Source organism: Bos javanicus, chromosome 18 (genome assembly GCF_032452875.1).
Source record: "Bos javanicus breed banteng chromosome 18, ARS-OSU_banteng_1.0, whole genome shotgun sequence".
In the NCBI taxonomy this organism is placed as follows: Eukaryota; Metazoa; Chordata; class Mammalia; order Artiodactyla; family Bovidae; genus Bos; species Bos javanicus.
The window spans coordinates 16122071-16137116 of record NC_083885.1 but is presented as its reverse complement, the minus strand read 5'-3'; the positions used below and the strand labels follow the sequence as shown (position 1 = coordinate 16137116).

At 35.8% G+C, this 15046-nt stretch overlaps 1 protein-coding gene across 3 annotated transcripts in view; it reads right to left on the bottom strand.

Annotated features, from left to right (window-relative positions):
• Positions 1 to 15046, bottom strand: part of PHKB (phosphorylase kinase regulatory subunit beta) — a 229590-nt gene that overhangs the window by 163460 nt on the left and 51084 nt on the right. For all 3 annotated transcript variants that reach the window (XM_061385923.1, XM_061385924.1, XM_061385925.1), the window contains 2 exons: positions 13673 to 13780; positions 10765 to 10845 (listed from right to left, as the gene is read on the bottom strand). In XM_061385923.1, the coding sequence (XP_061241907.1) occupies positions 10765 to 10845; positions 13673 to 13780 (189 nt within the window). The remainder of the gene's footprint in view (positions 1 to 10764; positions 10846 to 13672; positions 13781 to 15046) is intronic.

Genomic DNA, 15046 nt, shown 5'->3' with positions numbered 1-15046 from the left:
AGTGGGCTGTGTAAATCTCCAGTACATTCCTGGGAAGCCGTAAGGATATGCACGTGTGTACAGCTGTGCTTCCCTCGCAGCTTATCTGGTAAAGAATCCACCTGCAATGCAGGAGACCCCAGTCCAACTCCTGGGTCAGGAAGATCCCCTGGAGGAGGGCATGGCATTCCACTCCAGTATTCTTGCCTGGAGAATTCAATGGACAGAGGAGCCTGGTGGGCTACAGTCCATGGGGTCACAAAGAGTCGGACATGAATGAGCGACTAAGCACAGCACACAGTTGTGCTTATAATTAGAAAAGACCTGAGACATAATCTCACACCTCCATCTGAACTTAAAGCTTTGCAAAACTAGGAAGCAAAGGTTAAAGGAGAGTTACACATATCTACAAAGAACTAAAGATGATTTGGTGAGAACAACATCTCACTAATAGGGAGAATCAGTAAAGATGTACAAATTACAGTAAGGAACCAAAATTTTAAAAAATGAGTTGAAAAGGTTAATAATAAGAATTGTATTCAATAATTATATCAAATTATTGAATTCCATAATTATACTAAAATCACTCCAAATTATTCTTGAATTACCATGGAATGAAATTACAAATCAGTAACAGAAGAAAATTTGGAAAATTCACCAATATATGAAAATGAAACAATAGCCTGCTAAACAACCAAGGGGTCAAAGAAGACATCACAAGGGAAATTAGAAAATATATTGAGATGAATGAACATAAAACTGTAATATAACAAAAATAATGGGATGCAGCTGAGCAGGCTGGAGAGGGAAATTTATAACCACAAATGTCTGTATCTGAAAAGCAGAATGATCTCCAATCAATAACCTCATCTTCTACCTTAAGAAGCTAGAAAAATAAGAGCAAAATAAACCCCTTCAAACCAGAAGAAAGGAAATAATAAGGAGCACAAAGGAAATAAATAAAATAGAAAACAGAAAAACAGTAAATCAGTAAAACCAAAAGTTGATTCTTAGAAAACATCAATAAAACTGATAAATCTTTATCCAAACTGACCAAGTAAAAGAGGAGGTATGATTTAAATTACTAAAGTAAGGAACGGAAGAGGAGATATTAAAGCCAACTTTGGAGGGAAAAAAAGGATTCATAACCTAGATGAAATGGACAAAGTCCTGGAAAGACACAAACCTCCAACACTGACTCAAAAAAAAAAAAATCTGAATAGACACTGAAACAATGATCAAAAATCCTCACAGCAAGGAAACCCAAACCCAGTCAACTTCAGGCTTCACGGTGGCTCAGATGGTAAAGAATCTGCTGCAATGCATGAGACCTGGGTTTGATCCCTAGCTCAGGAAGATCCCTTGGAGGAGGAAATGACAATCGACTACAATATTCTTGCCTGGGAAATAACACTGGCAGAGGAACCTCAGAGGCTACAGTCTAGGAGGTTGCAAAAGAGTCAGACACAAATTAGTGACTAAACAACAATAGCCAGCTTCATCAATGAATTCTACCAAATGTTTAAACAAGAATTAATACAAATCCTTCACAAAATCTTCTAAGAAAGAGGAAGAAATGCTTCCTAACCAATTGAATGAGGACTTTATTAAACTAATACCAAAGTCAAAGATGTTATACAAAGAAACAAAAACAACAAAATATACACCAATATCCATTAAGAGCACTGATGTGAAAATCCCCAACAAAAACTAGAAAATGGAATGAAGCAGTATAAAAAAATTATCTTACATGACAAAGCAATATTTACCCACCACATATTTTAGGTTGATTTAAAATAAGAGAATTTGGATTACAGTCAATAAGAACATATAAATGATGAATGTGAAGATAAAAAAGCAAAAAAATTCCAAATCCAAGTTCAGTTCAGTCGCTCAGTCGTGTCCAACTCTTTGCAACCCCATGGACGCCAGGCCTCCCTGTCCATCACCAACTCCTGGAGTTTGCTCAAACTCATGTCCATTGAGTCAGTGATGCCATCCAGCCATCTCATCCTCTGTCATCCCCTTCTTCTGCCTTCAATCTTTCCCAGCATCAGAGTCTTTTCCAAGGAGTCAGTTCTTCACATCAGGTGACCAGAGTACTGGAGTTTCAGCTTCAGCATCAGTCCTTCCAATGAATATTCAGGACTGACTTCCTTTAGGATCGACTGGTTTGATCTCCTTGCAGTCCAAAGGACTTGCAAAAGTCTTTTCCAACACCACAGCTCAAAAGCATCAATTCTTCGTAATTCAGCTTTCTTTATAGTCCAACTCTCACATCCATACATGACTACTGGAAAAACCACAGCTTGGACTAGACAGACCTTTATTGGCAAAGCAAAGTCTCTGCTTTTTAATACACTGTCTAGATTTGTCATAGCTTTTCTTCCAAGGAGGCAAGCGTCTTTTAATTTCATGGCTGCAGTCACCATCTGCAGTGATTTTAGAGCCCAAGAAAACAAAGTCTCTCACTGTTTCCACTGTTTCCCTATCTATTTGCCATGAAGTGATGGGACCAGATGCCATGATCCTAGTTTTCTGAATGTTGAGTTTTAAGCCAGCTTTTTCACTTTCCTCTTTCACTTTCAGCAAGAGGTTCTTTGGTTCTTCTTCACTTTCTGCCATAAGGGTGGTGTCATCTGTGTATCTGAGTTTATTGATATTTCTCCCGGCAATCTTGATTCCAGCTCATGCTTCATCCAGCTCGGAATTTTGCATGATGTACTCTGTATATAAATTAAATAAGCAGGGTGACAAAATACAGTCTTGACATACTCCTTCCCCAATTTGGAACCAGTCTGTTGTTTCATGTCCGGTTCCAACTGTTGCTTCTTGACCAGAATACAGATTTTTCAGGAGACAGGTAAGGTGGGCTGGTACTCCCATGTCTTTAAGAATTTTCCACAGTTTGTTGTGATCCACACAGTCAAAGGCTTTGGTATAGTCAATAAACCAGAAGTAGATGTTTTTCTGGAACTCTCTTGCTTCTTCTGTGATCCAACGGATGTGAGCAATTTGATCTATGGTTCCTCTGCCTTTTCTAAATCCAGCTTGAATATCTGGAAGTTCTCAATTCACGTACTATTGAAGCCTCACTTGGAGAATTTTGAGCATTACTTTGCTAGTGTATGAGATGAGTGCAATTGTGTGGTAGTTTGACCATTCTTTGGTTTGAACATATTTATAAAAATAGTAAAAGGGATAAGGAAAAGGACAGAAAAAAAGAGATAAAAAGATATCGGACAAAGTGTAAGGGTTGAATATACAAGTAGCTTGGTAAAAGAAAAAGAAATGCAGCACAAACAATATTTCAGTAGACCCTAGGTGAGAACTTCCCAAATCTTATCAAAGATATTAAACTAGAATATTTGAAAACTTCCACATGCCCCATGGAGGATAAATACAAAGAACAGCACAGCTAGCACATCTTAGTGAAACTAATAAAAATCAAATACAAATTTTAAAGCAGCCCGAGTAGACAATATTTTCATAAAAACAATGGAATTCAAGCTGATTTATTAACAAAAACAACGGAAGCCTAATAACAACATATTTAAAGTGTTGAAAGAAAATATCTGTCAACCTAAAATATATTTAAAATTAAAATGGAAACAAAGATATTAAAAAAAAAAAATAAGGAATGGACAATGATCCCAGACAGAATATCCCAGGAAAGAAAGGTGATTGTCATAATGGTACATGGGTAGGTATATGTACAGTTGTAAAGAGTCTGTCTGCAATGCGGGAGACCTGAGTTCAATCCCTGGGTTAGGAATATCCTCTGGAGAAGGAATTGGCAACCCACTCCAGTATTCTTGCCTGGAGAATCCCATGGAAAGAGGAGCCTGATAGGCTAACAGACCATGGGGGTCACAAAGAGTCGGACACAACTGAATGACTAACACACAGGTATATGTATATGAATGAATATACAGTTCAATATTGATGTAAACATCAATAATATTGAGATTCTGTTCAGTTTAAAAATACATGTAGTATTAAAATAAATGCAAACAAAACCACAATAGTAGGTAATAAGTAGGTACGTAGAGCTAAAATGTGGTAAGGTTTTTAAATCATCTGTAAAGCAGAAAGCTAAGAAGAACTAAAGAGCCTCTTGATGAAAGTGAAAGTGGAGAGTGAAAAAAGTTGGCTTAAAACTCAATATTCAGAAAACTAAGACATGGGATCTGGTCCCATCACTTCATGGCAAATAGATGGGGAAACAATAGAAACAGTGAGAGACTTCATTTTTTTAGGCTCCAAAATCACTGCAGATGGTGACTGCAGCCATGAAATTAAAAGATGATTGCCTCCTTGGAAGAAAAGCTATGACAAACTTAATAGTGTATTAAAAAGCAGAGACATTGCTTTGCCAACAAAGGTCCGTCTAGTCAAAGTTATAGTTTTTCCAGTAGTCATGAATGGATGTGAGAGTTGGACTATAAAGAAAATTGAGTGCCGAAGAATTGATGCTTGTGAACTGTGGTGTTGGAGAAGACTCTTGAGAGTCCCTTGGATGGCAAAGAGATCAAACCAGTCCATCTGAAAGGAAATCAGTCCTGAATATTCACTGGGAGGACTGAGGGTGAAGCTGAAACTCCAATACTTTGGCCACCTGATGCAAAGAACTGACTCCTTGGAAAAGACCCTGATGCTGGGAAAGATTGAAGGCAGAAGGAGAAGGGGACAAGAGAGGATGAGATGGTTGGATGGCATTACTGACTCTACAGACATGAATTTGAGTAAGATCCAGGAGTTGGTGATGGACAGGGAAGCCTGGTGTGCTGCAGTTCATGGGGTTGCAAAGAGTTGGATACGACTGAGCAACTGAACTGAACTGAAAGCAGTCAAAGTATAAATTTGAGTAGACTCTGAAGTTGCTGTCCTTTCCTAGCCACTATAAAATAACAACTGGCATAACAACAAATTCAATAAATCAAAAAAAAATGTAAGAAGGAAAAAAGGGTACAAAGAATATATAAGGCCAATAACAAACAGAAAGATAAAAGACTTAAACCAAGATATATCAATATTTACATTAAATGTATATGAATTAAGTACTCCAATTAAAAGAAAAAGATTGCCAGACTAGATTTAAAAAATAATAACTATATGATGCTTACAAAAGATACCAGATACAAATAAGAACACAGTTTGAAAATAAATGAAAGTTTTAGAAATGCCATACAAACACTAATGAAAAGAAACTGGTCTCTCAAGATAAATTTTAACAAAGAAATTTAATAGGAGTTAAAATGGGATATTTCCAGCTAAAAAGTACAATAATTTCAAATCATGTGCCTGTAATTTTATAAAAACAAATACACATACATATGTGTGTATATATTATACATACTATAGATACAACATACATATTCATGTACAAGTACACACACATACATACATACTAATAAATCAGAAAGTTACAGAACTAAATGGAGAAAAATAAATTCACAATCACATTTGCAAACTTAATGAACATATCAGACAAAAAACGTACAACATGTAAAAGATGAGATGAGCATAACTAACGCAGTTTACCTAAGAAATGTATAAAGCAATTTAAACCTAGTGGCATTTTTGCCATGTTTCTATGACACATTAACCAATAACTACCATAGACTGCATAACCTGTTTCCTTATTTCATCCAGGTATTTGCTCAAAAGCTCTTTTCCAGAAAAGCCTGTCCTGATAAACTCTACTTAAAACAGTTTTATGGTTTTATTTTCTATTTTCCCCCTTACATGCTTAAAAAAAATTAAGTATCACTTCTGGACATTATAGCCTATATTTAAATATTTATTAATTCTGTTTTCCTTATTATAATACAAATTTCATGGCATTATAGACTAATATCTTTTTTCACTGCTATATTCTATTTGGTCTATTTTAGAAACTCAATGTTTGCCAAATAAGCATGGTTCATGCAAGAATGCATGACTGAGTGAACGTGCAAAACATGAATAAACAGGCAAACTCTGAGTCAGCCTGGTTGCCCTCAATACTTGAACATGAAGATGTCACATGACATGTGTCACTCATATCTGTACAGAATAAGCGGAGATAGAACACTTTCAATAGAATGAATGGACTCTGGCGCCAGACCACATAGTTTAAATCCCAGAGCTGTCAATGACTATTTGTGTGATCCTGGAAAGTTACTTCTTGACTCTCCATTATTTTCATCATTTGTGAAAGGAAGATAATAACTATACCAAGTCGATAGTTTTGTGACGATTAAAATTGTTTATATGTGCAAAGTACTTTGAACAATGATAGCAAGTAATAAATGCTATTATGTAAGTGTTATGTTATTATGTTAAGAGTTAACTACTACTATTATCATTGTTATTACTTCCTATAAATTAGAGAAACAAGAATAATAATACCTTTTTATTCTTAGAGGAAAACATCTATAAGTAGTTTTGAGTAACCTATTCATTTTTGTGTGTACATTGTTGAAAAGCACGAACTAAGAATACCTTGTAACACCTTAATAATTATAGAGATTTATTCTATTAAAAGACAGAAACCCTCAAGTTCAGCTTGAAAACCATTTCACATCAAAAGATAGCCTGTAACACAAAAGTACCCACACAATAAACAGAAGCAAAAAAAAAAGGTCTGCAGTATTTTAAGGAGAAAACATGCAAAAAAAGCAAAAGTCAAAACTCACTAAATAATAAGTTAAAAACCTATCTTTAAAATTAAAGTCTCAATATATAAGAGAAAAAAACATATCTTAAAGTATCTAACAAAGGTCACCTAGAAATCATTGCTTAGTATGCTGGCTCCCAATCAGACCCAATGCCTGCTATTTATGCCCTGTGCAGTCCCCTCTCACGTTGATTTAAGACTGACCAATGTAATAAAGGATACTGTAAAATGATGGAGGGTGACTTCTGAGACTAGGTCGTAAAAAAAGCACTGTACTTCCATCTTGCTCTTTGGAATCACTTTCTCTGAAAAAAGCCACCTGACATATAGAAAAGGCACTCAAGCAGCTCTATGGAGAGGCTCTGGCCCACAACCATGTGAGCGAACCATCCTAGGGCCTTCCAGGCTCAGTAAAGCCTTCAGTTAACTGTAAATCTGGCTGATTATTTGAATCCAACTTATGAGAGACTCCATGTCAGCAACACCCTGATTAGTTTCTCCTGAATTCCTGACTCACTGAAACTATGAGATAATAAATGTTTGCTCTTTTAAGCCACTAAGCTCTGAGGCAATTTGTTACTCAGAAATAGGTAGTTTATATAGTAAGAAATTAATTCCACATGTCATCCAATCTAAAAGCATTTGAAAAGATCTTCTGGGTTTTGATGGTAAAGGCATCTTTGCAAAATAAAAAGGAAATGGCACATGATACACAGTTGGCAAAAAAGATTTTTCCAGGTTTCATGTTAAACAGACACCTACAGATTTGTATAGTATTTTTATGTAGAAGGCTTACAACCTACACACTTCTACCAAAGAGCTAAAGAAATAATCATCTGACCATTCTTGAAAAAACAAGGCTTCAAACATATTTATCTAAAGGAACTGGACTTCGCAGGATCATTTGACAAATTTCCATCAGTACAACTGGTTCTATGACCACTCCAAATGTTATCCCCAGTTAGTTAGTTATGCCCTGTTAGTTATCCCCAGTTAGTGTTATCCCCTATTTCCACTTAAATTTTAAGCTTGTAGAAAAATGTTTGAGGTTTCTGTTTTTAAAACTGACATGATACTGTGACTTGTGATCAATCATTCAGTTCAGTTCAGTTCAGTTCAGTCGCTCAGTTGGTCCAACTCTTTGCGACCCCATGAATCACAGCACGCCAGGCCTCCCTGTCCATCACCAACTCCCGGAGTTCACTCAGACTCACGTCCATCAAGTCAGTGATGCCATCCAGCCATCTCATCCTCTGTCGTCCCCTTCTCCTCCTGCCCCCAATCCCTCCCAGCATCAGAGTCTTTTGCAATGAGTCAACTCTTCGCATGACGTGGCCAAAGTATTAGAGTTTCAACTTTAGCATCATTCCTTTCAAAGAAATCCCAGGACTGATCTCCTTCAGAATGGACTGGTTGGATCTCCTTGCAGTCCAAGGGACTCTCAAGAGTCTTCCCCAACACCACAGTTCAAAAGCATCAATTCTTTGGCTCTCAGCTTTCTTCACAGTCCAACTCTCACATCAATACATGACCACAGGAAAAACCATAGCCTTGACTAGACAGACCTTTGTTGGCAAAGTAATGTCTCTGCTTTTGAATATCCTATCTAGGTTGGTCATAACTTTCCTTCCAAGGAGTAAGCATCTTTTAATTTCATGGCTGCAGTCACCATCTGCAGTGATTTTGGAGCCCCAAAAAATAAAGTCTGACACTGTTTCCACATCTATTTCCCATGAAGTGATGGGACTGGATGCCATGATCTTCGTTTTCTGAATGTTGAGCTTTAAGCCAACTTTTTCACTCTCCACTTTCACTTTCATCAAGAGGCTTTTTAGTTCCTCTTCACTTTCTGCCATAGAGTCATATAATAGCATAATACTAGAAAAGGGACATTAAAAACATACAGGCATTTTCCCATCTCCATTTACAATGATTTAGCAGATATAATCTAACACACAACATACAATTAACATTTTTTAATAGTTTAATAAAAAATAAGAGCAAATCCAAAATGTAATAGGAAAGACAAAATTTCACCCTTTGTAAATCTTTACTTTCAAAGTGTTCTTTAAGACTTAATAGTTTTGGGGACATCAAAGTCTAAAAGGTCCCTTATTTTATTAAAGAATTATGAATCTTTTCATATAATGAAGCCTTTCCACAAAAAGGAAGGAAAAATTAAACACAAAATAAAATCTCATATTTTTCCAGTAGTCATATATGGATGTGAAAAAGACTATAAAGAAAGCTGAGGGCCGAAGAATTGATGCTTTTGAACTGTGGTGTTGGAGAAGACTCTTGAGAGTCCTTGGACTGCAAGGAGATCAAACCAGTCAATCCTAAAGGAAATCAGTCCTGAATATTCACTGGAAGGACTGATGCTGAAGCTGAAACTCCAGTACTGTGGCCACCTGATGTGAAGAACTGACTCATTGGAAAAGACCCTGACGCTGGGAAAGATTGAAGGCAGGAGAAGGGGACGACAGAGGATGAGATGGTTGGATGGCATCACCGACTCGATGGACATGAGTTTGAGTAAGCTCCGGGAGTTGGTGATGGACAGGGAAGTCTGGCATGCTGCAGCCTAAAGAGTCACAAAGAGTGGGACACAACTGAGTGACTGAACTGAACTGAACTGATGGGGGTATGTGAGGTTCTTTAATGTTAAATAAAATAAGTTTCTCGGGAGCCATTACGAATGATACAGTTCCTGCTTCTTTTAATCGACTTTTAGGTTATTTATGGAGTATGTCATAGAATGTAACATAGAATACCATGTGGTAGTTCATTACTTTGCCCCCTCCAACAGATATAAATGAGTTCTCTCTATTAATAAACAGAAGGACTGACTTAGGTGAACTTTGTATTTAGTTAATAGATATATAAGATTGGTCTGATTCCCAACCCCTCCCCTACCCAAAATATTTGAGCACCACTATTTCACAACACTATAAAAACTGAGAACTAGTTGGATGAAATAAAAACATGCAGTTCTTTGATAAATAAAACAGAAGAAACCATAAGTAGTTACTGTTATTATTATTATTGCTTCTTTATTATTTAGCTATATTTCTAATTAGGTTTTACTTATGTGTATTAAAAAGGCACAGTGGATGTATAAGATTATGAACTACTGGTGGGCAGGGCTACATGTACCAATTTCATAGCACCCCGAGTGCAATCCAGCGATGACTTTACTGTTTAGTATGATAAATTGTTCTTCGTAGGAAAAAATAATAACTAATATATAACTATATAATATATCTACTCTTTGATAGAATTCTCACTGTATATGTTGGTGGTTTAGTCACTAAGTGGTGTCTGATTCTTTGTGACCCCATGGACTGTGGTCCGCCAGACTCCTTTGTCCATGGGATTTCCCATGCAAGAATATTGGAGTGGGTTGCTATTTCTTTCTCCAGAGGATCTTCCTGACCCAGAGATCAAATCCATCTCTCCTGCATTGCAGGCAGACTCTTTACCGCTGTGCCACCAGGGATGCCCTTCTCAATGTATATACCATCTCAATAATAATAGCTTTTTACTTCAAATGTGACACAATTCAAAATATGTTAGCATATGGGTCTGTCTGTATGTTTTTTCAAGCATTAGGGCCTATGAAAAATTTCTCAACTTTGTGATAGAGTTATTTTCAAATTTCCTAATAAGAATAAGAACATGATATTTATCTTTTGAAAAAAATTAAGAACTCTACTGAAGTCAAACAAAAATAACAAAACATGATAAATGAATTTTTACTATTAAAAGGATGGGTTACAAAAAGCAACAAAAGAAGAGAAGACAATAATTCTGAGAAAATCTGGAAAGGCTTTTATTTTTATAGCTACTAAAATTTCTGAAAGTTACAAGGTTTTATTTCAGAATACCTGAAATAGAGCCTTCACAGTAGAGTTTTACAACTGTTACATATTTTGTTTATTTTTTAAAGTGCTTTGCATTGATAATATAAAGACTTTTCAGCTGAGCATTCAAAATCCCTTATCTGACTATATGAATTTAAGAATAACCCAATTTACACAATTAAAAATAAGTTTTAAAAAGTAAAAGAAAAAAGGTATTCTCAGAGATGAAATTTAGCACTACAAAATTTGGGAAAATCATACCTCATCAGTGTTGTAGATAATCTGGAGTCCTGAGGAAATCATTTCCACAAGGTAAAGGAGATAGAGGGACACTGCATTTATCTGAAAACCAACAAACACTACAATAGGTTAGAGAAAACCAAAAAAATACTACAGTACAAAATTAAATGTAAAAGCTAAAATTACAAGTCATTTGCTCTTGTAGTAGCATATCTAACTGTTTTCTTTCCTATGAAAAACTAAAGGAGCTGTGGATTTAGGTCATAATAAAAATCTCAGCTTTGTATATAAAACTCTAAAATCCTCAAATTCACTGTGATGGTTAAGCTGATCAGGGGTATTTTTATGACATTTGCTTTCTAAGATTTATATTGAAACTGTAGATTTAAGCACTTCTACTCTGAAATAGTTTTGTCCCTTGGGCAGCTATGTAATGTGAATCCAATTTAAGTGCAGGTAAATGAAAAATTATTGGACAGTAAGACATTAGGACTATGCCACCATAAACAACAGGTAGCACATCCTGTATTCAGAGAACACAGAACTTACATCAGCAACTGTAGGAATATATTAATCAAACATTTAAAATATATTTATGAAAAAAGTATTCTAAAAATGAGGCTCTTTCTTTTAGTTTATTAGTCTATTAAAGATAAACATTATATGCTCTAAACAAAACAAACAAAAGAAGACAATAATGTCCCCTTTAACCAAAAATAAATACTCTCATAGAATTCTGAATGGGCTATATACATTTTCTCGAGGAAATAAGCAGTGAAAGATAAATAGCACAACATGGACAAACCTTGAAAACATTACACTAAAAGAAAGAAATCAGTCACATTAGACCACATGGCATATGATTCCATTTATATGAAATGTACAAACTAGGCTTGTTCATACAGACAGAAAGTAGACTGGTAATTGCCTACAGTGGCGGTCTTTGAAGGAGTTGAGGAGTGACTGCTAACAGGTACTGGATTTCGCTCTGGGGTGATGAAGATGTTCTGCAATGTTGAAAGTTGTATACTTTACATAGGCAAATTGTATATTATATGAATTATATCTCAATAAAGTTATCCAATAAACAAATACATGAGAAGCAGTGAAAATTTTTTATTTAGCCAGGAAACAGTTAACTTGAGGTAAAAACAAAGAGGAGGTAAGACATAATTTTCTTATCATACAATTCTAACCCAGAAGATTATTATCCACTAACAGCCTTGCTGCCTTGTGCCTTCGCTGACTCTCCTCCAATCCTTTCTGAAAAACGGACAGAAAGTTGGGGCAGAAAATTATTTGTGCCCTAGATTCCTTGGATAAAGCAGCTGTGTGCCACCGGGGCCTGCCAGTGGGGGTAACTCTCTCAGGAATCAGGACTATCCTGAATGTCTCTTGACTTCCCAGCACTCAAAGTCCAGTTGGTTTCAGGGTCTTGTCAAGGTCCAAGTGGGTCACATAAGAAAATGTAGGATTCTAGTTTAAGGCGTTTTATAATAGACCAACATTAACTCTTAAGTGACTTTTCTCAGAACATAGTAAGCAAGAGCTTCATCCCATTGGGTCACCCAAATATTCTCATAGAGCACTGACACTGGCCTGTCAGAAATGATCTCAAAGAAATTTCATTTCCATGGGGAGGGAGGACAAAGGAGGGTTCAGGATGGGGAACACATGTATACCTGTGGCAGATTCATTTTGATATATGGCAAAACCAATACAATATTGTAAAGTTAAATAAAATAAAATTAAAAAAAAAAAAGAAATTTCATTTCTATTGACAGCCAACTACAGCAATATCTCAAAGAACTCTCTACTATGATTTTTAAGAGGCTTCTGTGAGAAAATATCAGTAAGTGGCAAAATGTATGGGGCTTCCAAATAACAGGTTGACCAGCATTTATTTGAAACCTACTATGTGCTAGGCACTAAGTTTAAATTCTGAAATACAAAAATAAATGAATTGTTATCTTCTAAAAACCCTATGTCAAACAGCAAACATATCTGTGAAAGCAAAAGGTATAGAAAACCTAATTATTTGAAAAATTATGAGACAGCTGAGCAACTACATATTTATATAACATTAAATCTCCATAGAACTGGTTACAAATAACCATTAAGAGTTTCTGCTGTGTAGAAATGGGGACACTGAACTTTCTGTGTTTCGAGGAGTCATTCTAAAGTAAGACATTTCAGATCTCTAGAGAGAAAGGAACTCTAAAAAGGAGATACTCGTATTTTAGTAAGGAATATATGAATAGTAAGTATTCTATTCTAAAGACAACAGAACCAAACGCTGAAGAGGAAGAAAATCCATTAAAGATAAATAGCATATATAATACTTGTATACTAGAAACAAGGCAAAGGGGTACACAGATGTGAGAGAAAAAATGAAAACAAAATATGAACCTTTACAGTGTATTGTTAGCATATAAAATTTATATATATATATATAAAATGTCTTTTGGAATTATCATTTCAGTGGTATGTTTTTTGCATCATTGAAGGCTGATGTATTAGAAATGGACTGTCACGTAACAAAGAGTTCTGATTTGTTGTTATATTACTGTCAGTTGTCTTTTATTCTCTGGTTCCTAAATATTGAAATTCCTCTAAATTTGATAATGAGCACAAGCTTTTGTCACTGAAAGAGCTGTAGGATCCGTTCTTCTAGAGAGTAGTATTATAATCCCTCCAGCTGCCCTTTTTGCTTTTGGACCAAGAATGCAATAATATTTAATGTGCAATCACAATAACTAATTCAGTTCCACTGGGATTTCTTCATTTCATGGCTGATTCTCTACTTCCATTTTGAACAATTTAAGCTTTAAAAAATGTAAATCTAATTTTTAAAAAATGTAAATAGCCTCAAACATTCTATGATATAGAGTAAAAATGCAGAAGAAAATGTGTAGTCTTCTCTTTTTACCTGAAGATGACCGTATTCCTCATAGGAGAGGATCTCATCTCCTGTATGTACATTGAAAATGGAGTGAAGACATGTTGTTGGGCGTGGATCCTGCTTAAATTGCTGGACCTGGAATAAAATATAAAATTTAAATGATGCTACTAATTCACATTGTAATCCAAAATCAGAGATTATATATTTTTCAAGAGACTTTTTAATGGGGAAAGCTACAGCTTACAGACAAGGATACAACAAAGCAGAATGTTACTTTTTCTAAAGAAACAAAATAGATAAAATTCATGATTATTAATGTAATATAGTTAACATGACTGTTAAATACTTAACTGATACTTCACAAACAACTGACGTATAATAGGAAGCTTGTTAATGTATTAGCATTGACTTTTGTAATGTTTTCCATCTTATTTTAGAGTCAAATAATGGTTTCCTCTATGGGACTGGATTTCAGAGACTGTATCCCACTGTACTGCGCTTTGGAAATGCTTCCATGACATTCAATGAAAGAGAGCTTAAGGCCACATTCTAATTCAATAAGTTTTCAAAACACCAAATGCTTTTTCTTTCTCCAAGATTTACAAATTGATACCATGCTCCTGTCAACATGTTTTCATTTCTTTCACCACACATACTGTCATTACTAAGGCACCAATTCCAAGAGAATATAGGCCATATTTTTACTTATTAACTCAACATAAAATTTAATCATTTTTGAATACTCATTAAGTATTAAATGACAAAAGGAGACAAACTCCAAAGACAAGCAGATATTAATTCAATTTTGCAAAAATCTGCTAATAAAGTTATATGCCAAGTATGTCTACTACTAGTTCCCTGGAAATATAAGATGAATAGGAACAAAGAATGAACAGAATGACACATCGGTTCAGTTCAGTTCAGTTGCTCAGTCGTGTCCGACTCTGTGACCCCATGAATCGCAGCACGCCAGGCCTCCCTGTCCATCACCAACTCCCGGAGTTCACGCAAACTCATGTCCATCGAGTCGGTGATGCCATCGAGCCATCTCATCCTCTATCGTCCCCTTCTCCTCTTGCCCCCAATCACTCCCAGCATCAGAGTCTTCTCCAATGAGTCACACTTTGCATGAGGTGGCCAAAGTACTGGAGTTTCAGCTTTAGCATCATTCTTTCAAAACAAATCCCAGGGCTGATCTCCTTCAGAATGGACTGGTTGGATCTCCTTGCAGTCCAAGGGATTCTCAAGAGTCTTCTCCAACACCACAGTTCAAAAGCATCAATTCTTCACCACTCAGCTTTCTTCACAGTCCAACTCTCACATCCATATGTGACCACTGGAAAAACCATAGCTTTGACTAGACGGACCTTTGTTGGCAAAGTAATGTCTCTGCTTTTCAAT